The 23171-nt window shown below is 43.7% G+C and overlaps 1 protein-coding gene across 1 annotated transcript; it reads right to left on the bottom strand.

Moving 5' to 3' along the window:
- Positions 1-2600: 2600 nt before the first annotated feature.
- On the bottom strand, positions 2601-21993 carry TUBA8 (tubulin alpha 8). The gene is made up of 5 exons (XM_025995521.2): positions 21822-21993; positions 11122-11344; positions 9216-9364; positions 6605-7285; positions 2601-2913 (listed from the first exon to the last, which is right to left on the bottom strand). Exons 1-5 carry the CDS (start codon positions 21822-21824, stop codon positions 2620-2622), a joined length of 1350 nt encoding a protein of 449 aa, XP_025851306.2. The 5' UTR covers positions 21825-21993; the 3' UTR covers positions 2601-2619.
- Positions 21994-23171: the final 1178 nt, after the last annotated feature.

Genomic DNA, 23171 nt, shown 5'->3' with positions numbered 1-23171 from the left:
ACAGAATCAGCCACTTTCCTATTTACCCTCTTTGAAGGGATACTTAATTACAGTTCTAAAATTAAATAATCCTACTTCATGACTAGAGTCATAAAAGTTGAGTGGGGCTGGAGGTACCCAATCCCATGATTGGACAGACTTAACCAAATGAAGAAAAATAGAAAAGAAATGAGAAAATACATCCAAAGGCTTTGTATATCATCCGTCAAACTTTCCTGCAGCCCTATCCTCCTTTATTCATATCTCTTAAACATCACTTCTGTGACTTTGCCATTACTGTTAATTTAACCTAATTCACATAAATCTAGAGGAAAGGAATACATCATAAGTGATTTACCACAGCCCTAAACCCTGGCCTTGAGAGTGTGTTATTTTCTCCCTAATTAGGTCATATATACCAAGGAATTCCTTTGAGGCTTATCTGAAATCATGGGCAGATCTCTCAACTTCCATCAAGAGAGAATATGCCCCTTCCTGATCTCTTGACCTTAATTCTCTAATACAATTCTCTAATAAATTTGTCTATGCATATGCTTATGGGACTTGATACAGGAATGATCCTCAGAGTGTTATATGTAACTGATAAATTATTGAACAGTACATCTGAAACTAACAATATGTTGGCTAATTGAGATTGAATCTTTACAAAAAGGAATGATCCTCAGGCAAGGGAGGTCATAATGGACAGCAGATCTGGACTTCCTTTTTTTCTTTTTAGCACCATGATCACTTTCATGGAAGAGCAAAAAAGTATGGTCTATCTAAAAACAATCCTCTAGAAGTGATTAGCATTACTTCTTACCTAACCTTCCTTTCAGCATTTTATTGTTTTTCTCAGGGCTTCAAAAAAATATACAATAAAAATTAGGGAAAATCAACAATTAACAAGATGTACATTTAATACACAAGGACCTACTATGGTCCCAATCCTGGGTATCTTAACAATAATAGTTACTTAAGAACAGCTTTTTTGTTTTCTAAAATCCTACCAGAGCTGACTACCTCAGGAAAGAGATGCATTAACTCATCTTCTCTTTTGTAAATGTTATGGGCTTTTGCTTCTCCCCCATCCATCATTTTGTGAAGCAACAGTTGGAACTGGGGCACAGATACCAAGGCATAGAAATGGTGTAGGGTAGACAATAGATCTGGTAGTCCCTGCTATCTGAGTTCTCTTACTTTGTGCAACATGTTAACTCTGCTTGTAGTTTCTTCTATAAAATGAGCAGAATATCCATTTTGAGATTGTTGGAAAGATTAGAGTTAAGGTATACATGTATATAAAGTATAATATATTGGGGCAGCCCTGGTGGCTCAGTGGTTTAGCGCCACCTTCCGCTGGTGGTGTGATCCTGAAGACCCGGAATCGAGTCCCCTGTCCGGCTCCCTGCGTGGAGCCTGCTTCTCCTGCTGCTTGTGTCTCTGTCTCTGTCTCTGTCTCTCTCTGTGCCTCTCATGAGTAAATAAATAAAATCTTTAAAAAAAAATAGTATATCGTACTTAAAACCTATATTTCACATAGAGAAAAACCTAAACTCCTTACCATGGTCTACATAGGCCAAATATGCTCTGGGCCCAGGTTGGCTCTTAGATCTCATCCCCATCTCACACCATCTTCCAGGCACATTGACTTCCTTTATGTTCTTCATACAATCTAAGCTTGTCCCCATATCTGTGTTCTGCTCTATATCCAGCATCCTCTAACTCCAGAACTTCACGTGATGCCTTTCTCCTGTCATTCAGATCTCTGTGAGGCATTTTCTGATCACCCAATCTAGAGGAGCACTCCCCTGGAAACTTTCTCTCATCACAGCTTTTTTTTTCTTTTTACTTCATATCAGTTAACACTACCTGAATTATCTCACTCATTTATTTGTGTTTTTACAAGGGCAGAAAATGTGTGTGTCTTGTTTCTCATTCTCTAACAGTACCAATCTCTTCCTGGAATCTTCCCAATGCCCAGATCTTTCCTTTCTGAGTGTTTTACCATTCCACAGCCAGTAAGCTGCATTTTGGAGTGGGCCCAGACTAACCTAGAATTTAAAATCCTGATTAGTCTCATTCATTTGGGGAATATAACTAATAGTGAAAGGGAATAGAGGGGAAGGGAGAATAAATGGGTAGGAAATATCAGAAAGGGAGACAGAACATGAAAGACTCCTAACTCTGGGAAACGAACTAGAGGAGGGTGGGGGGTGGGGGTGAGTGGGTCGCAGGCACTGAGGGGGGCACTCGACGGGATGAGCACTGGGTGTTATTCTGTATGTTGACAAATTGAACACCAATAAAAATAAATTTATTATTAAAAAAATAAATAACAATAAAATAAAATCCTGATTAGTCCTCTTCACAACATGTAACCTGCCTCATCCTAACCTAGAGACAGTGACTCTTATTTTTTTTAATGACACAAAGCTGCTTTTACCCAAGGGAGGGTCTGAACAGTTCAGCATTTTTGGCCCAGTTACCCACAGGCACTGGTGTCAGATACCTCTTCCAAATGGAAGACAGAAATTAGGCAGGGCTTGGGAGTGTAGTCTGTTATTCTTGGAATATTTGAATGTGCTTTGAGTGGAGCAGTATAAATAAAGAGACATAGCCAAGGAGAAAGTGTTGTATTTAAAACTCCTCCCCTTCATTTTCTTCTTCAAATGAATCAGTCCCCACTTCTTCATAATCCTTCTCCAGTGCAGCCAGGTCCTCCCTGGCCTCAGAAAATTCTCCTTCTTCCATTCCCTCTCCAACATACCAATGCACAAAGGCCCGCTTGGCATACATGAGATCAAACTTGTGGTCCAGGCGGGCCCAGGCCTCTGCAATTGCTGTGGTGTTGCTGAGCATGCAAACAGCCCTCTGGACTTTGGCCAGGTCCCCTCCTGGTACCACAGTGGGTGGCTGATAGTTGATGCCCACCTGAGGAACAGAAAAAGAAGAGGAGTAACAAAAGAAAATGCAGAGCAGCCAAAGGATAACTCAAGATGGGGTTGTCTTGGTAACATGGTGTGGTAGCAAGACACAGTCATGGGTTGGGAATGGGAGCAGGCCTGGATGTGAAAAGAGGGAATCAAGAGGTTGGAGAAACAGACAGGTAAAGAGAGGTAAGTGGTGAAGAGAAATTAAAAGTGAGTGGAATGAGGTGCAGGCAAATTCAAGAGAAGGGCTATAAAATCTAAAGACTGCAAAATACTAGGTGGAATTTAAATTAAAAGTTGGGGGGATCCCTGGGTGGCGCAGCGGTTTGGCGCCTGCCTTTGGCCCAGGGCGCGATCCTGGAGACCCGGGATCGAATCCCACATCGGGCTCCCGGTGCATGGAGCCTGCTTCTCCCTCTGCCTGTGTCTCTGCCTCTCTCTCTCTCTGTGTGTGTGACTATCATAAATAAATAAAGATTAAAAAAAATAATAATAAAAAAATAAATTAAAAGTTGGAAGAAAAAACTGCAAAAGAAAAGGGTGAAAGAGCTGGTATAGGTAGAAATGTTAGTGGAGGGATTCAAGTAGACAAATGAGAGTAATGAATGAGATTATTGTTAGGAAGGGTGTACAATACATGTTTATCTTGAAAAGGGAAATAGGTCCCCTTTAGAAGCAAATTAATTTCTAGACTTGGTTTATTGTTTTATGCATGATCATCTAAAGTTTCTCTTAGTTATACAGTCAGCAAATTTAGGTAAGTTTCTCTACCAACAGTAAAGGGCTGTTTAAAAGATCATGGAGAGGGATCCCTGGGTGGCGCAGTGGTTTGGCGCCTGCCTTTGGCCCAGGGCGTGATCCTGGAGACCCGGGATCGAGTCCCACGTCGGGCTCCCGGTGCATGGAGCCTGCTTCTCCCTCCGCCTATGTCTCTGCCTCTCTCTCTCTCTCTCTCTCTGTGACTATCATAAATAAATAAAAATTTAAAAAAAATAAAAAATAAAAAAATAAAAGATCATGGAGATAATGCAGAGTGATAAATTTAAAAAATCTAAAAGGTCCTAGAGTTGGTGTTAGTGTTAGCCAGGCCCCATATTTCAGGGGAGGAAGGCTTGTTAGAAGAAAAACAAGGACCTCAGTCAAAGAAAGTTTATTAAAACTCTTGCCTGAACAAGCCAACTTCCCAAGATCTGGTAGCATGGCAGGGTCCTCTAAGCTAACCCTAACCCCATCTGATGTTAGGGATCTAAGAAATCTCCTTTCTGCTCATATACATATCACAAACCAAAGCCAATCCCAGAAACTGTAGAAATTTGGAAGAACTCTAAGGTGACAAATTGTGATAATATTTATGGGAAACTGAGAACCACAGTTCTACCCAAAAAATACCCCTCTACCCAGGTCATCATGCCTTGTCAGCCTCTCAATTTTATAGCATTAAAATGTATGTCCTCTTGAGAGATGTAGTTGGGAGTTGCAACAGGCTATATAGCCAAGGTGGGTAGCCCATGAAATGACTTTGCAATTATCTATCATTCCTCTTAGACAAAAGTAGCAACTTGGTGGTGGAAGTGATGCTGAGCCAGGGGCAAAGGACCAAAAATGAGAAGAGGAAGGGCAATGAATATAAACTTTGCTGCATCACATATTTTGCTAGATCTGACCCTGACCAGCAAAAAACTTTGTGCCTGGAGCCAACTCTTCTCTCTCGAACAGTAATTATCCCTTCAACTGAGTCAAGTAGGGACAAACTCCTTTGAGGAGGTTATGAGCGGATGAAGTTCAATAGCATGTGCCTTTCTGAAAAGCAGCTAAAGATGCTAGTACTACCTATCTTTCTGGACATAATCCCCAAACTTCAGCTTAAAATAACAGAGTCAGAGTAAGAGCCATCTCCTTTTTGTTTACTTCCCCACCACCCTCACATCTCATTTCTTTTATCCTATTCATTTTCCTATTAGCTCACTTTGTTGTTTGTTTCCATTTTAAAAATTTAAAAAGAACTCCATATTTTGGAAGATCTTGACAGTTTTCACAAGAATGACCAAAACTTACCCATAAAAATTGGTGTAGTCTAGAGGGAAAAGATTGTGTATATAGGTAGGAGTACAGCAGTGAGGAAAAATCCTACAAAAGGAGATCAGCTACTAGGGTCAACGCTCCATATGCAAATATGTCAGTCAAGAGAGTGGCACATGGTACCTTGTTTTTATAAGTCCCATCAAGGAAAAATAGAAATGCTCATCTCTGTATCTGTAGCAGCTGGTATAACTACCCTAGTGCTGAGTGAGCCTCTTAAATTATTAGCATGACTGGGGGTTACTAATTAATGTAAATGATGGTAGTTATTTTGATAGTAGAATCTCATTAAAGACCATGGAGGGAGGGCAGCCCCAGTAGCTCAGTGGTTTAGCGCCGCCTTCGGCCCAGGGCATGAGCCTGGAGACCAGGGATCGAGTCCCACATCAGGCTCCCTGCATGGAGCCTGCTTCTCCCTCTGCCTGTGTCTCTGCCTCTCTCTCTCTCTCTCTCTCTCTCTCTCTCGCTCTCATAAATAAATAAATAAAATCTTAAAAAAAAAAAAAAAAGACCATAGAGGGGCACCTGCATGGCTCAGTTGGTTAAGCATCTGCATTCAGCTCAGGTCATGATCCCAGAGTCCTGGGATGGAGCCCTGCATTGGGCTCCTTGCTCAGCCGGGAGCCTTCTTCTCCCCCTCCCTCTGCCTGCTGCTTGTGCTCTGTGTCAAATAAATAAGTAAAATCTTAAAAAAAAAAAAAAAAAAAAAAAAAAAAGACCATGGGAAGACAGGACAAAGTGGTCAAGCAGTTCACATGCACAGAGCATTACCTTGTGCTCTCAGCTGCATTACCTTGCCAGGGCAACTCAAAGGAGTGGCTTCTAACATTCAACATTTACTAGTCCTAAGATCCATGGTTTTTCTCTGGCTATTATATCTACCCACTGACCCTCAGAGTCTGAGACATTTTCTAGATTGCAGACACCTGCTCTACAACAGGCTTCCTCAGCTTCTCTTATTCCTGGTTAACGGAAAATGTTGGGGCTTCACAAGATAAGTGATTCACAATCCTATAGTACACATATAATTTCTTATCCTCACTCTAAGTTAATTAAGACTTACAGGAAAAATATTTAATTTTTCAAAATAAATTGGAGAGGAACATATCTTTTGTTAAAGGAGGGAATTAAACCTCTTTGGTAATTTGAATCATTTGGTTAACTCCATTCTCTAATCTATTGTCAGATAACAACTACCTCTGCTCATTCATCCTGTACATCCCACTTGCCTGCAAGGGTTCTTTCTAGCCTGTTCACTCCTCCTTCTTAGAGAAAAGCCCTTCTCTACCTGACCTTTGGGATGCTTGCAGATATTAGGGTAGGAACAGTTGGCACTTTCTCCCTCTGTTGTATTGTCCCTCTGAGTATTGCAATTGTTCTCCTCCCCTTCTCTCAATTATCCTTTCAAATAGTCTCTTCCTTACCTAAAAATGAATGAATTAATGATATCATGGTTATATTTGTATTAAGCCTTCTTCCCATGTCATCCCATGAAGCATGAAGCTCCCATGGAATTTTGTCTAACATCCTGGAATTTACATGTATTTCTCCCCCATCTCCTTCTGCTTCTCTAATTGTCTATCTTCTCCCTAAGTCAAGTCATCAGCTCTCACCTTGAAGCCTGTAGGACACCAATCTACAAATTGAATAGTCCTCTTGGTCTTGATGGCGGCAATAGCGACATTCACATCCTTAGGCACCACATCCCCCCGGTAGAGCATGCAGCAGGCCATGTACTTCCCATGTCTTGGGTCACACTTCACCATCTGGCTGTTGGGCTCAAAGCAGGAGCTGGTTATCTCAGCCACGGAGAGTTGTTCATGATAGGCTTTCTCAGCAGATATGATGGGTGCATAAGTGACCAGTGGGAAGTGGATGCGGGGGTAGGGCACCAGGTTGGTCTGGAACTCAGTGAGGTCCACATTAAGGGCCCCATCAAAGCGGAGAGAGGCAGTGATGGAGGACACAATCTGACTGATGAGGCGGTTGAGGTTGGTATAGGTGGGGCGCTCGATGTCTAGGTTCCTGCGACAGATGTCATAGATGGCTTCATTATCCACCATAAAAGCACAATCTGAATGTTCCAGTGTGGTGTGGGTTGTCAGAATGGAGTTGTAAGGCTCCACCACTGCAGTGGAGACCTGAGGAGCTGGGTAAATAGCAAACTCTAGCTTGGATTTCTTGCCATAATCCAAGGAGAGGCGTTCCATCAACAGAGAAGTGAAGCCAGAGCCAGTGCCCCCACCAAAACTGTGGAAGATGAGGAAGCCCTGCAGGCCAGAGCAGGCATCTGTCTGGGGAGAGTAGAGCATGAGAAAAAAACCATGGAGACAGGTTTATTAAAATATCTTTATGTGAACAAAGGCAGGCAATCCTCTCTATCTGCCCCACTCTATTCCTCAACATTTTTATGTAGGTAAAATAAAAACAGCCTTGAAGTAGTAAATAAAAAGGAATTAAGTTGATCTGGAGAGAACTAGCTAAAATATATTGGGTGGCAAACTGTACAAGTACATGCCACTAGGTACGTATACGGTTCCAGCCCAGCGACTTGGTTGAATCAGGAATAAGAGTGTCAGAACCACAATGGTTAACAACTTTGCCCTTTGAGAACCCCCAATCCTTCCCCTTTCCAAAGGGAAACCTGCCTTTGTCATTGGTTTTGTGGGAACTTGTGACTATACATCTCAGCCCAGCCTTGAAATGTGGCTCAGGATATCAATTTCAGACATATATATGGAGTTAGAAAACCTGAGTTTTAATATCAATTTTGTCATTTCCCAGCTGTAAAAACTTGAGCAAATTATTGAACCTCTCCAGATTTCTGTTTTTTCCTGACTGAAGTAGGGCAATAAAAAAATACTCATCTCACAAGGTTATTGTGATTATCAAATGAGATAGCATGATATGCTGAGCAAGTACTTGACATGTAGTAAGCACTCAATGTTAGCTCTTATCAGAACTAAGAGAATCCATAACAGTCACAAATTTTCCCATTCGGTATGATTTATGATACTGGTTCTGAACTTTTGGAGCCCACAGACAGCTTTGAGACAGATAATTCCTACGAGCTCTCCACTAAGCAGAAAAAGTGAACAAAGGGACGCCTGGGTGGCTCAGCAGTTTGGTGCCTGTCTTCAGTCCAGGGCGTGATCCTGGAGTCCTGGGATCGAGTCCTACATCAGGCTCCCTGTATGGAGCCTGCTTCTCCCTCTGCCTTTCTCTCTCTCTGTGTGTGTCTCTCATGAAGAAAGAAAGAAAGAAAGAAAGAAAGAAAGAAAGAAAGAAAGAAAGAAAGAAAGAAAGAAAGAAAGAAAGAAAGAAAGAAAGAAGAAAGAAAAAAAGAAAGAAAGAACATATACAAAAATTTGGCATCCTTAGCTCCCAAGAACCACTGACCAAGTCCAACCATTTCCATTGTAAAGATAAGGAAATGAAAGTTCGAAGAGATAAACTGGCCCACCCTATAACTCAGAGCTTTTTAATCATACAACCGGATTCAAATCCCAACTCTACCACTTTCTAATTGTGTGACTGAAGCTAAATAATTGAGCCACACTGGCCCTCAATTTCTTCACCTGTAAAGTACAGGAAAATGACTTTCTCTGTATCATTGTTATGGGAATTAAGTGAAGGAATGTATTTAATTGACATTTGTAATGGTATTTTTAAGTTCTCAAATGTATCAACAATCTCTTCCTCTTCTCTTCCAAGTTAAATTCTTTGTTAACTTATGCTTTCAACAAGCAAAGAGCTAGCTTTCCTTATATCTAGAATTTCCCCCAGATACTACCATAGAGTATCAATAAGAATTGGTAGGGCATCAACCTGTAGGGTAGTTCATAATGTCCAGGTGAAGAAAGGGGCATCATCCCTATGAATGCTTCTTATAGAACATAAGCAAAAATTCTCAAATCTTAAGAGCTCTATTCTGTAGCTAGGTGTCGTGTGCCTTCACTAATTCTGTTCAGACTTAGCCTATCCATTTTAGCCTAACTCATCAATTCCCCACCCTTGTTGTTTTTTTTTTTTAATTTTTATTTATTTATGATAGTCACAGAGAGAGAGAGAGGCAGAGACACAGGCGGAGGGAGAAGCAGGCTCCATGCACCGGGAGCCGGATATGGGATTCGATCCCGGGTCTCCAGGATCGCACCCTGGGCCAAAGGCAGGCGCCAAACCGCTGCACCACCCAGGGATCCCCCCACCCTTGTTAATACTTACCAGCTTCCGTATACAATCCAGCACCAGGTCGATGCTCTCCTTGCCCACTGTGTAGTGGCCCCGGGCATAGTTGTTAGCTGCATCCTCCTTCCCTGTGATCAACTGCTCTGGATGGAAGAGCTGGCGGTAGGTTCCTGCCCGAACCTCATCTACCAAGGGACAGAAACCATCAGGTCTTTCTACCTTGTTTCTAGAGAAGTGTCCCTCATTAAATATCATATAATACTTTTCTGGGTCTCCATTTCCTCTGCCTATAAAACTCCACTGAGGTAGAACCAGACAACTCTATAATAAATCTGCAAAAATGGGCAGCCCAGGTGGCTCAGCGGTTTAGTGCCACCTTCAGCCCAGGGCCTGATCCTGGAGACCTGAATCGAGTCCCACATTGGGCTCCTTGCATGGAGTCTGCTTCTCCCTCTGCCTGTGTCTCGGCCTGTGTGTGTGTGTGTGTGTGTGTGTGTGTGTCATGAATAAATAAATAAAATCATTAAAATAAAAAAAATAAATCTGCAAAAGGTTAAGAGAATTCCAGGGTAACATAGGCACTAATTGAATCAGAAGCCTGTGACTCAAATAGGCAAAGAGAAGCCAGCTGCTCTGCTGGCAGGAACTTTTAAAAGCATCAGGTTCACAAAGTTCACCAAACATCAAAGCTAAGTGCCCTGGCTTCCTTCTACTTTGACCCCTCAAGTCTTCCTTTTTTTTTTTTTTTTCATGCTGCAAGGTTATCCAAAACTTTAACCCAATTTCACCTGCACTAAAATGCTCTAGGTACACAGATAAAAATTCCAAGTAATCTGCTCTCTGAGGAATTGTTCTATCCCTAACCAAATAAATGTCAGACATTAGAGATATTTTAGGATGTTCTTAAAGCAGAACCATGCTCCAGGTTCTAGAAGAGCAGGAGCCCTAGAGAGGGTGGCTATTCAGCTCACCTCCAAGAGTCCACACAAAATAGATATATGGCAGACCAAGATGTATCAAGCCCCAGCTACATGTCCTCTTCTCTTCAGAGTTATTCTAATCTCCCCACCCCAAGGAAATCAGTCATTTACACAGTTGTCTGGGGGAGTAATCTGTACATTTTGTATTTATACAATGTATCCAAGGGCAGTGTACCTATAGTCTGTTGTCCCTGGAAATTAGTGTTCAGGCATTACAGACGTTAGCCTAGATATCTCTGTGAAACGTACCCATTCCTTGTTTGGTGAACCAGCCTTGAGGCTGAGGAAATCCTGATGTTGAGCTGAGAACTGACCCAGGAGTCCAGGGAAGTGATGTAGGGAGTGAGGGGGACCTCAGGGGAAAGGTGAAGCACTAAGAACCTGTACCAACACAAGTCAGAATTCCTGTTTTCTAGGATCCAGAAGAGGTTCATTCTAGAACTACAGCAACTTCTGGCTGTAAGACAATGTGTCTGCTCTTACTCCATTTTGTATAAGGTAATACAAGGTTATATCAGACCCATGGGAAAAGACTGCAATTATTATGAAATCAGAAACCCTATGCTTTGGAAAATTGACTATTTGGAGACCTCTTACAATTCTTATAATTATTTTTTTATTTTTTTACTCTTAGTATCTAGTAAAGAATCTTGACTAAAAATTTAAGTCTTTCTTAGCAGGTTAAGGAGTTTAAGTATAGGTTCTTTCGTTCTGCATAGGTTACAGCTAAAATGCGGGAGCAGAGATCTGTGATTTCTATTGTATCTGGAGACTCCAAAAGACTGGAGATTTCAAGGAGCTAACAGAAGTAAATGTGGGGTGGGGAGGTTCTAGTTGAGCCACTCCCACCCTCCAATTAGAGATTCTGCTTCCTTAGCTATCATGGACCAAAGCCTCTGCAGCTTTATGTTGTTTTCTGTGGAAAGGATCCTAGCCCATACTCACCTACAGCCCATACTCACCTACTACAGTAGGCTCCAGATCTACCATGACAGCCCGAGGCACATGTTTCCCATTACCAGTCTCACTGAAAAAGGTGGTGAATGAGTCATCATCATTGACCTTGCTGCCTTGGACACCAAAGGTGCCATCTGCCTGGATGCCATGTTCCAGACAGAAGAGCTCCCAGCAGGCATTGCCAATCTGAACTCCTGCTTGACCCACGTGGACTGATATGCACTCCCGCTGTGAGGAAAATGCAGAATCAAGGTCAAAGAGTCCTACACCTTGGTCATGCCTTTATGCTATATCCGGCACATCTGAAGACTTGTCTATCTCTGGCATCCAACTCTCAGGATATCCATCCCTCCAACCATGCCATTTAGAACCAGATGGGGTCTGACATGTCAGGTGTCTGGGTACCAATGCATCTGGACTGAGACTTGGCTCAACAGGGGGTTAATTCAAAACCATGAATTCTTGTACTGATGAAGGAGGTCAAAGGATGAACAAATGATAACAGCAGAAACTGTCCATAAATTCACTACCATACACAGTGACAGCATTTGTATTCATGCCTAGGCCTTCCTAAACAACATCACCTCTCCTGTCCCCTTTCTCTCTCTTTCCTTCCATTCATCTCTCTTCCTCTCCCCCTCTCTCCCTCTTTCTCTCTCTCATGCACACACACACACACACACACACACACACACACACTAACACACAAAGTCTCAGAATATCATAGAGCAGATAAACACTAATGAATATACTTTGTAAATAGGTATCATGGGTGTCTTTAGTGTTCTGGCTACAAATGTAGAAGAAAGGATTTACATCAGCAAAGGAGAATTGGGAGTATATAAATGAGCTCTTCTTAAACTCTGATAAGTTGGAAAACTTATTTATAGCCACCATAACCTGCCCCCTTGCCTATGTCAGGCCAAGTATTAAAGGGGACCTTTAGAAGGTCCTTACTTCTTCATTACTCTGGTGTGAAGTCATGATTACCTGATTGATCCCAGTGCTAATAGTTGAGGATAAGGATGGGTGTCTGTGTGTGTGTGAGAGAGAGAGAGAGAGAAAGAGAGAGAGTATGAATGTGTGTGTTTGAACAGAAGCTAGGGTTTTACCAGGAAGTATGGCCTCATCACCTCCACATATCCCACCTGTGAGGAAGCATGGCCAGCACAAAGTGGCCCTGTGCACATGATGCCTCCTAAAGCCCAGCTGGGAAGCATGTGCTTGGTCCGTGGGTTTCTATTCTTATCCATGATGTGACCTGGCATTTTCCAGCACTAGGTAACCCAGGCCAGAGCAGAGCCTCTAGAGGATTTGGCTGGGCACTGAAACACATGGAGTCAGAGGGAACTTGGACGTTCTTTGGCCATGGGAACAGGGCAGCTGCCCTGAGTAATAACTCAGAGTCAGAGATTCCAGGACTCATTACCTCCGAATTTGATTTTAGAACTGAGACCTACCCTACACCTGTCTTTATGCCCTTGCCTTGGGGACCACAGAGCACAGGTGTTCACAGCAACCAGTATGAAACATATCTCTTTCTGGAAATACAACCCAGCTATATTTCTGTGAGTCTGATGGCCAGGGAAAGGCTTCACTCACAAAGTTGTCCACACCCCAGGGTTTAAATTGCACCTTCTCAATTTACTTATGCTGTGTGACCATGGCTGAGTTACTTAACTTCCTCTCATCTGGAAAATAAAAGGTAGCCATGATTATTGTTGTTTTTGCCTTTACCGTTATCATTTTCATTATGATACTACCTTGTAGCTTTATTCTGCACCCAGAAGAAACAGGAGTGGAAAGTTAGAGACCCCAGGTTCCCATTCCACTCACCCCTACTCTGAGGTCTATTTTCTGCCTTCACCTTACGTCTTAATTCAGAATTTTAAAAAAGTGTCCTATACTTTGATGCCCCTTTAATCTTACACACACTAATAGAGATGCGAGTCTTCACAGACCCATTCTCTCTCTCTCTCTCTCTCTCTCTCTCTCTCTCACACACACACACACACACACACACACACACACACCTTAGAAAGAGCTATTTCCTCTGTTAAACTCGCTTGAAGAGACTCAGAAATAACTGACATGTTGATAGGTGCTTCCAAAACCCAAAAGTGGCTACACCAATCAAGAGAAAAGGAAGGTCCCTCAATACCATTGCCACTAACAGGAACCAGGGCTCCTGGAAGAAATGAAGAGTTCTGGGTCTGAGATAAGGAATATACAAGATGATCCTGGAACATGTTATGGTGCCTGAAAGCACAGAAGCTATCACAGACTGGAATGATGTTAAAAGAGCTCAGAAAGCTCCCACTGCCAAAGATGAGTCAGTATGAGCATGAAAAAGAAGAAGGATGGTACTTGATTGAAATAGGATATATAGGGCAGCCCGGGTGGCTCAGCGGTTTAGCACCACCTTCAGCCCAGGACCTGATCCTGGAGACCCGGGATCCAGTCCCACATCGGGTTCCCTGCGTGGAGCCTGCTTCTCCCTCTGCCTGTGTCTCTGCCTCTCTCTCTCCGTGTATCTCATGAATATATAAATAAAATCTTTAAAAGAAAAAGAAATAGGATGTATATAAAAATCCATACTCCTTTGTGTTGTTAAGAAAGGAAAATAAATAAAACTGATTTGTCCCCATTCAAACAGTACTCTTTATGAGGGAAAGCTCTTTTTTTTAACTGAAGAATGTCAGCTAATCAATGTACAAGGAATAATATATTAATAAATGTTGCCATATGATAGTTCCTAATTACATAAGAAATAGATATTCAGATAGTGCCAAAGAATCAGTTACTTACAGGTTACAATGAGAAAAAATAACTACAGCAGTTACTACCCTAACACTGGGATCAATTTTAACAGTACTGATAGTGAGAAAACCAGACATTAAGGACCTCCTGATGTGATGCAATATGACATACACAACACCACCCATGCAGGAATTCTTGTACTTAGTCTTGGGGTCCTGGGGTGGCTCAGTCCGTTAAGTGTCCAACTCTTCATTTTGGCTCTGGTCATGATCTCAGGGTCATGAGATTGAGCCTGTGTTGAGCTCCTCACTGGAGGATGACTGGAGCTCCAGATGGAGCCTGCCTAAGATTCCCTCTCCTTCTGCCCCTCTACCCCCACCTGCTCACATTCTCATGTGCACGCTTTCTCTAAAAAAAAAAAAAAAAAAAAAAGCTCAGCCTTAATCTATGAAACACTTTAAATTTAGTTTTCACATTATAGAAAACACAAGAATCAGAGTAATAAATGACATGAGAAAACAGTAAAATAAATCCAGAAAGTGAAACATTCTACAGGACAATTGATATATTTTTAGTTTATGGAAAATAAAGATGATAGGAGAGATTGTTCCATATCAAAAGAAACTTAAGAAACATAATGCCCACATGTAGTATGTGCACTTGGCCTAAATTCTGGTTTGAACAAATCAAAATTATTTGGGGGACAAATAGAGACATTGATTAGTTTTATTAAAACATGATAATGAAAGTATAGTTAAGTATGACAATAACCTTATTTTTTAGAGTCACTTCTAAAGCATTTGGGAAAAAATACTAAAACATCTGTATTTTACTTTAAAATACTTCAACAAATACAGCAGATAAAGTAAATATGGCAGAAAAATTATAATTACTAAATCTAGATCATAGATGAATGAGTGGCATTATAGTACTATTCCAGGGATTTAAATTTTTCCAAACTAAAAATAATAATAAAAAAAAAAAACTAAAGAAAAAAAATTTTAAGTATCTTATTCTGCAGGGTCCAGGCTCTTCCTGTCCCATTTCACTTAGTCATTGATTAAGCTGGCAATACTAAGAACTAATTTGCCAAGGCACTGAGCTAGCCTTCTCCAGCCATTGCCTCATCACTGGCCCCATCTTCCTGCCTGGAAGTTCTACATAAACACAGAGCAGGCACAGTGCTGTTGGCCTTGTGAGGCCACCCCTCATGCCCAAGAAAGGTCATCCATCTGGCCTAAGCAGGGATGTTATGTCAACTGCAAACATTTAGGATACTAAAACTGGACTGGCTTTATGGATCACCAAATATGATTCCCTCCCCATTTTACAATGAAAAATCTGATGCTCAGAAAGGTAAAGGAACAGATTCAAGATTTTACAACTCTGGGGGATCCCTGGGTGGCGCAGCGGTTTAGCACCTGCCTTTGGCCCAGGGCACGATCCTGGAGACCCGGGATCGAATCCCACGTCGGGCTCCCGGTGCATGGAGCCTGCTTCTCCCTCTGCCTGTGTCTCTGCCTCTCTCTCTCTCTGTGTGTGTGTGTGTGACTATCATAAATAAATAAAAAATTCATTAGGAATTAAAAAGAAAAAAAAATATTTTACAACTCTGTAGCAAGAGCCCAGACTGGAATCCAGGTCTTCTCTGACCTCAGCCTGAGTTCTTTCCTTTAAACCACACAACCTCCTGGCTCATTGCACTCTGAACTTCCAGGGCCCTGGGGTGTGCCCATATCTATATCAATGCAAGCCTGAGAGTATATAACAAGGCCAAACTCTTATAGCAAAACTCCAAACAGAAAAAAGCTCCAATGCAGAGAGAAATTGAGAATGGCTTATGGTAGTAGTCTCTTTGAAAATGGGTCATCCTGGGTCATCCTTCTCTGATAGAACCAGAAATCTGTTTCTCAGGGCTGGTGTGTGTACAAGGAGAAGGAGGAGCTGAAGTGCAGAGGAAACTGACCCAGCAGAGGATATTTATGTCCTAAATTTACTCCAAACTCAGATTTCAGATTCCGCTCTAGCCAATCAGAGCTCAGGCTTTCTCTCTCGCACTATTTCTCTCTTTCAGTTCCATTTTGTTTTTTGTTTTTGTTTTTTTAATTTTTTGTTTTTATTTATTTAGGGTAGTCACACAGAGAGAGAGAGAGAGAGAGAGAGAGAGAGAGGGAAAGCAGGCTCCATGCACCGGGAGCCCAACGTGGGATTCGATCCCGGGTCTCCAGGATCGTGCCCTGGGCCAAAGGCAGGCGCTAAACCACTGCGCCACCCAGGGATCCCTTCAGTTCCATTTTGAATCTGAGTTTATACAGTTCAGACCACTTCTGTGCTCCAGGGATGTTGTGGGGTGAAGGGGGTCCCGTGTATGCTGCTGGACCTCTCTGCCCAGCAATCCAGGGAGTGAAGATGAGGGAGAGGGGAGAGACCTAATAAAGGAATTTCATTTCCTCAAGAAAAGTATGACATATCCTTACACAGACCTAGTGCCAGGATAACTACAAAAGTTACTCACTGTCTTCATTTCTACAACATATATTTATTGTGTTATTATGTGTGAGGAAGTGTCAAAAGATACTAGGCGAACTCCTACCCATCCTATTCATTAAATGTCACTTCCTACAGGAAGTCTGGAAAACCACTAACCAGCATAGGGCTCCTACTATGTGCTCCCACAATCCTCTTCTTTCCTATCATGGTATTTATCACACCATATTATAGTTGCTTGTTCAATTTTCTGACTTTCCTAGCAGAGAGAATAAGCTTTATGAGGGCAAGAAACCCTTATTTACTTACTGCATCCCCAGCATCAAGCACAGTGCTTGAATGTAGTGGGTGCTCAATAAATACATGGACAATTAGAATGAAAACTCTGCCCAGAGAGGTCTTATAATCTATTTAACCAGAGTAACCAGTGCCTAAGAGATAATGGGAGTTCAAAGGAGAAAAAAAAACAACTCTGGCTTGGTTTCCTGGAACAGGAATATCTGCAGTGACCTTGACGAATTTAGACATGCCAAAATGATCATTTTAGTTGGGCTTGGGAACAATATGAACAAGAGGCAGGAACATTTAGGGCAGGTCCCACAAATGGCAGTTTGCCTGACATGTAGGCTCATGAAAGGCAGAGCAGATGAGGCATCTATGCCACCAACCTCCATCTTCCATGGGGAGAGAAGCCTACATTTTGCAGAACATCAAAAGGAAATTCTAGAATAGCCCTTTTATAAATCCACCCTAAGAAACCTTTTCTTTTTTTTTTTTTTAAATTTTTTATTTATTTATGATAGTCACAGAGAGAGAGAGAGAGGCAGAGACACAGGCGGAGGGAGAAGCAGGCTCCATGCACCGGGAGCCCGACGTGGGATTCGATCCCGGGTCTCCAGGATCGCGCCCTGGGCCAAAGGCAGGCGCCAAACCGCTGCGCCACCCAGGGATCCCTAAGAAACCTTTTCTTATATAAATCTTATATTATTTCTATTTTAATATTAGTCATTCCCATTAATTTTGTTCTCAGAGGACTAAGATCAGCTAGTTAGGATCCTCTGTAGAAGGAGGCTTTGTAGCTTCAAAAATCATTTTGAAGTATCATAAAATAGTAAAACTGGCATATTACCTAGGAAAGGAACTGACATGGAGCAGTGGTATATGGCATGTAAAAACCTGAGACCAGTTCACATCCCCTGAGCACCAATGTAATCAAATGCCACATAGGTGCTTTCAGGGAGCTTATTATTATATCAAATTATGTCTAGATGCCAGGCTGGGCTAATAACTCACCTATATTTTAGGATCTAGGTCAAAGATGGCAAATAAAAAGTAGATCCACAGTGTCATGGAGGAATAACTAAAGTAAGAAAAAATGTGATTCATAAAAGATTTTTCGAATTATCCCTGTTCAAAACCCTTCAATTACAGCATATTTGGAATCAGAACAAAAAATAGATAGCAAGCCAGAAACAGCAAGAACAAAAACTTGACCTAAATTAACATCAGTGAGTGAAAGTAGCTCAAGAGAGGGGGCTCAGTTCAAAGACATTGCATTTAGGGCAGCAATAGGGATGACATAGACCAACTTTAGGAGTGGCAGGGGTATGTGGTAAATGGGTCCCAGCATGAGGGACCCATTGGTGTCAGAAGGCCCATCAGCTTTAGCTGACATTGGGGGCAAGTGTGAGAGACAGTTAAGGAGTTTTAAACTGGTGTACACTGCCCACTCCATTTTCCCATTCTCTTCCTAGTTCTTTATCTGGTAGAAATTCTAATAGGAAGACACAGACAGGGAAATGTCGACCACAAAGGCCACAGATAGCATTACTGGTCCATTGGTGGCCAGAGGGAAAAGGAGCAGTTGGTCCACTTCTGCCCTCAAGGAAAGAGTAGTGAAGTACACCCACCTCCTATCACTAGTCCTGAATTCACCAGCTATTGCTTCCTCAGAAGTTATTTCTTTCTTTTTTTTTAGATTTATTTATTTATTTATTCACAAGAGACAGAGAGAGAGAGAGAGAGGCAGAGACACAGGCAGAGGGAGAAACAGGCTCCATGCAGGGAGCCCGACATGGGACTCAATACTGGGTCTCCAGGATCACGCCCCGGGCCGAAGGTGGTGCTGAACCCCTGGGCCACTGTGGCTGCCCAGAAGTTATTTCTAACTTTTCATCTTCCTCTCAAGGTCACTCAAGAGCCCCCTCAGAAAGGACACTCTGCAACAGCATTGGCCCTTTAGCTCTACATGGACCTAACCTGATCCTGGAAGCTTCCTATGAAAACGCCTCATTTAATCAGCACCTTTGCCCAAGCCACTGCCAAGGGAAATTCTGTTCATCAGGCTCCTCTGCTGCTCAGAGGCATATACCCCTCCACCAATGTCTGGGGGAATCTGCCCTTAGTTGCCAGAAGAGCAGATGCAGGGGTGACTCCAGCAGTGGTCTGAAGTCAGAAAATAAGTATGGACCCTGCAGAGCTCAGCCATGCCTGACTACATGGAGGCAATTTGCAGAGGACTGCAGACACAAAAGCAGTCCATCTCACCCCCAAAACACTCTCCCCTCCTCTCTGTTTTTTGGGGTTTTGGTTTTGTTTTGTTTTGTTTTTGAGAAACAGGCTTTTTGTTGCCACTTCATGCCTATTCCCATCTGAACTGGTGCTCCACAGTTCAGGAGGAATGCAGTAAGGAGGCTGAGTTGCGGATGTTTTCACCTCTCCATAAACCCAGGCAGTTTCTCTGTGCCTGAGATCATAGACATGGGCTTGACTTGGGGCACCTGGCTAGAAGTCTCCAACCACTTTCCCCAAAGGTGTCCTAGCCTCAGTTCCCAAAAGAACTGCTTACTGGAGGGACACTGGGAGCAGATGGGAATGCTCAATTATAGGATTAGTTAACACATTTCTTACTCATAACATACAGAAATGCTGAACCTAATTCTTTTTAACACAGCAGAATTCTTCCTCCAACCCCCAAGAGGGAAGGAAATCCTAGAGAATGGCTGCCTGAAGGAAATGAAGTCCTTTCTGCATGGGTGGGATTCTTTGGGTCTATGTTTATTAGATATGTCATTTTAGCCTTTCAGGAACAAGTCAAGAGGTTTTTAAAAAGAGGTTCCTTGAGTGAAAAATGGTCAATTAAATATGTTTTCCCATTAAGACAATGCTGCCAAATACCCACCATTTGCTTCGACATGGATGGAACTGGAGGGTATTATGCTGAGTGAAATAAGCCAATCGGAGAAGGACAAACATTATATGTCTCATTATATGGTCTCATTCATTTGGGGAATATAAAAAATAGTGAAAGGGATAAAGGGGAAAGGAGAAAAATGAGTGGGAAATATCAGAAAGGGAGAAGATCATGAAAGACTCCTAACTCTGGGAAATGAACTAGGGGTGGTAGAAGGGGAGGTTGGCAGGGGGTGGGGGTGACTGGGTGATGGGCACTGAGATGGGCACTTAATGGGATGAGCACTGGGTGTTATTCTATATGTTGGCAAGTTGAACACCAATAAAAAATAAATTTATAAAAAAAAGACAATGCTGCCAATGTAATTAAATATTTTAAACAGAACCTGCTTTACAAAATTCAGTTTCAAAATAAATAAAAGATATTTTTTTCTTTCCAAAATATTCAACCATAGGTTTTCAATTAAACATCTACATTTAAAATAAGGTTTTACTGTTGAAAAATTTTATTTACCTGACATTTTCAGAAACTTGCCTATTGAATACACAAAGTTTGCTCAGAGGGCTAGATTATGATCATTGGATCCCCTGTAAGTTCCCTGTAGGCTCTACTATGAGAGTTGCTATGGCACTCAGGTCAAAATTAAAACATGCAAGAAAAAGCACTTTGAAAATTATACAGCATGACAATACTAGACATTATAAATATTAAATATCAAATTTTGAGTATGTTGCCTAGGATTTGCTTCAAAATAATAGGAAGTGTGGAAAGGGGGAATAAATGAAGCAAGACTTGTCAAAAGTAGGTAATTGTTGAAATTGGATGAGGCATACACATTGGTATATTGGGGTTCATTATACCATTCTCTCCTCTTTTGTATATGTTTGAAATTCTCCACAATAAAAAGTTTAAAACAGTAAAGCTATGTGGAGCCTTGGGAATTGTATTGTAACCCTCTTTCACGTTGTAAATGAGAAAACCAGTTTTCTCTAGAGAGGTTAAACGATCTTCCTGAAGTCACATAGCTAGCTGCAGAGCCAGGAGTCAAAATTCTTCTCTGGGTCTCTGGGCTATGGCCTCACAGCAGGGGCCTCGGACAGGAGTGGGTTCCTTTGGCCACTGTCACCAACATCCCCCAAGTTCTTCAAGCTGCCAGGTGGGTCTGGGAGCATGCTCCGGAGAGAGAGGCTGCGACAGACCTCCAGCTAGGAACAGCGGAGCTGGAGCTGGAGCTGGAGCCAGAGGCCCTGGGCGCAGTCCAAACTGAGCAGAGCAGGGGGAGGAGGGGAGTTTTCCCGCCCGCCCTGCTGGGTCACCCACACCTACAGCAAGACGGCCTGGAGAACTGACCTTGGCCTAAGAGACAGGCTTACTCTCTTCCCGCCGCCGCGCCACCTTTCCAACCCACCACCCGCTGCCAAAACACCAGGGCTCTGAACCGGGAGGTGCTGGGGTGTCCGGGAAGTAAACTGCGGCGATTCACCCACTCCAGGGACGGGAAGGATTCTAGAGGGTCTGGAGAGGCCCGCTCCAGCAAGGTCTGCGGCGCAAAAGGACATGGATTTCGGAGGAGGGAGAAGGGAGCCGCCACTGAGCCCTTCGCCACCGTAGCAAACAAAAAAGGAAGTCTGAGGTCCCCTTGCCTTCCGGAGGGGGACTTCTGTGTGCCAAAATCCTTCAGATTTCGACCGCTGGAAAAACTGGGGAGTTGGCGTGGGTGCCAGGGAAGCCGGGCGCGCTAAAATTGTAAGTGCCCCCAAACCCAAGAAAATGTTCAGAGACGAGAAAGGAAAAAGACTTCAAGACTGGGGATACTATGACTAAGTCCTCTGTCACATTTGATTGGACTTCGGGACCTTTGATGGCCCAGGTGCCCGTCAGGAACCCCTGGGCTGCATCCTCCTGACCCCGCTCCGGTCCCCAAGCCGCCAGCCCGCCGGGTCCCTCCGAATCCCACCTCCTCCGCGGCGGCTCACCGCGTCCTCGGCCTCCTCACCTGCGTGCACGAACCTCCCGAGGTCCCTCGGGGGCCAACTCGCCTCAGGTCTCCACTTTGTCTATTATGAAGGGTCCTGGCCCCGGGTGTCCTCCGCGCGAGGGTACGGACCCCCTCGGCCCTGAACTGAAATCCCAGGAACTTCTAGCTCTGCAGACCCAAAGCGACGGACCCACTAGCCCCCCACGTATATGCGGCTTTTGACCGGGTGCCAGCCCCGCGCCCCCGATTCCTGCCCACCCCCAGGCCGGGGCCCTGGAAACGCTCACCATCGCGGCTGCTCTCCTCGCGGGCTCGCCTCCCAGCTGGGCCTGCCCACCCCAACTGCTCCAGATACAGCCGCCTCCGCTGTTGTGACACCCTGGGCGGGAGGGGGCCGGGGACAGACAGGCCCGGCCAGCAGCTGTCCCGCAGCATCACAGTGCCAGGGAGGGGAGGGACCGGGCAGGTCACAATTGCTCCTCCCCGCCCACCCGCGGGGCCCCGCCCCCGTCCCCGCCCCCGGGTCCACCCTGTGGACCTGGGCACCGCTCGGGCTGGGGATCGGGCTGGGGATCGCTCGGGCTCCCGCTCCCGCTCCCCTCCACTGGGGAGGCAGTCCTATCACCAAAGCGCACTCTTTCACTCTGTGTGATCTGCCATTAGCTGGAAAGCTGCTTAGAGGGATCCCTGGGTGGCGCAGCGGTTTGGCGCCTGCCTTTGGCCCAGGGCGTGATCCTGGAGACCCGGGATCAAATCCCAATCCCACGTCGGGCTCCTGGTGCATGGAGCCTGCTTCTCCCTCTGCCTGTGTCTCTGCGCCTCTCTCTCACTATCATAAATAAATAATAATAAAAAACAAATTAAAAAAAAAAAGAAAGCTGCTTAGGAAAGATATGTAAAAGTGCTGCAAAATGTGTATCACTGCCCAAACTTTTATTCTTTTCCTGCTGCCAAATACTAGCTGCCAGGAAGGCCCAGGACAGCAGGAAAGGCACCTGATTGGGGTTTAGTTGACGGCAGTCACCCTAAGCCTGGGAGAGTGCAGGGCTCACTGCTACCAGGAGTAGGCTACCAAGCTCAGCTCTGCTTCTTACCTGCCAGTGCTTGAGCAAGTTGCTGAGCTTCTTCTCTAGTAACCTGTTTCTACTTCCATCAAAGCCGATGTACATTAGAGAATTAAGTGAGAGAACATATACAAAGCCATAAAGCTCCTGACACACAGCAGGTGCTCAATACTCAACCTGTTTCTATTTCTACTGCTCTATCCCTGTACATCACTCTTCCATTATTTTCAAATCTGTCTTGATCCATTTATCATCACTCCCTCTTCCTACTTTTAAGCCCAGAATGCACTAAATGATATCAGGGTTCTGGCTTTCTCCTTACCCAATAATAGGGCCTCCTGGTGGTGGCCACAATGATGCCAAAGGGCAAGGGATCCCAACTCTCTAGTCAAAGAAAGAGGCTGGGGGCAACTGAGTCTGGCCTTGGTAAGAGCCCCTCTCTTTATACTTCAGATTTTGGCAACATTATTAAACCTCCATCCACTTTCCCCAACAGAGAACAATCCCTGCTGAAACATGAGACCCAGTCTCCTATCTCACTTTCCTCTGACACCTGACTACCAACCATCAAGT

This window comes from Vulpes vulpes, chromosome 8 (assembly GCF_048418805.1).
Source record: "Vulpes vulpes isolate BD-2025 chromosome 8, VulVul3, whole genome shotgun sequence".
Classification (NCBI taxonomy): domain Eukaryota; kingdom Metazoa; phylum Chordata; class Mammalia; order Carnivora; family Canidae; genus Vulpes; species Vulpes vulpes.
The sequence above is the reverse complement of the archived record's forward strand: the minus strand, read 5'-3'. Positions and strand labels throughout refer to the sequence as shown.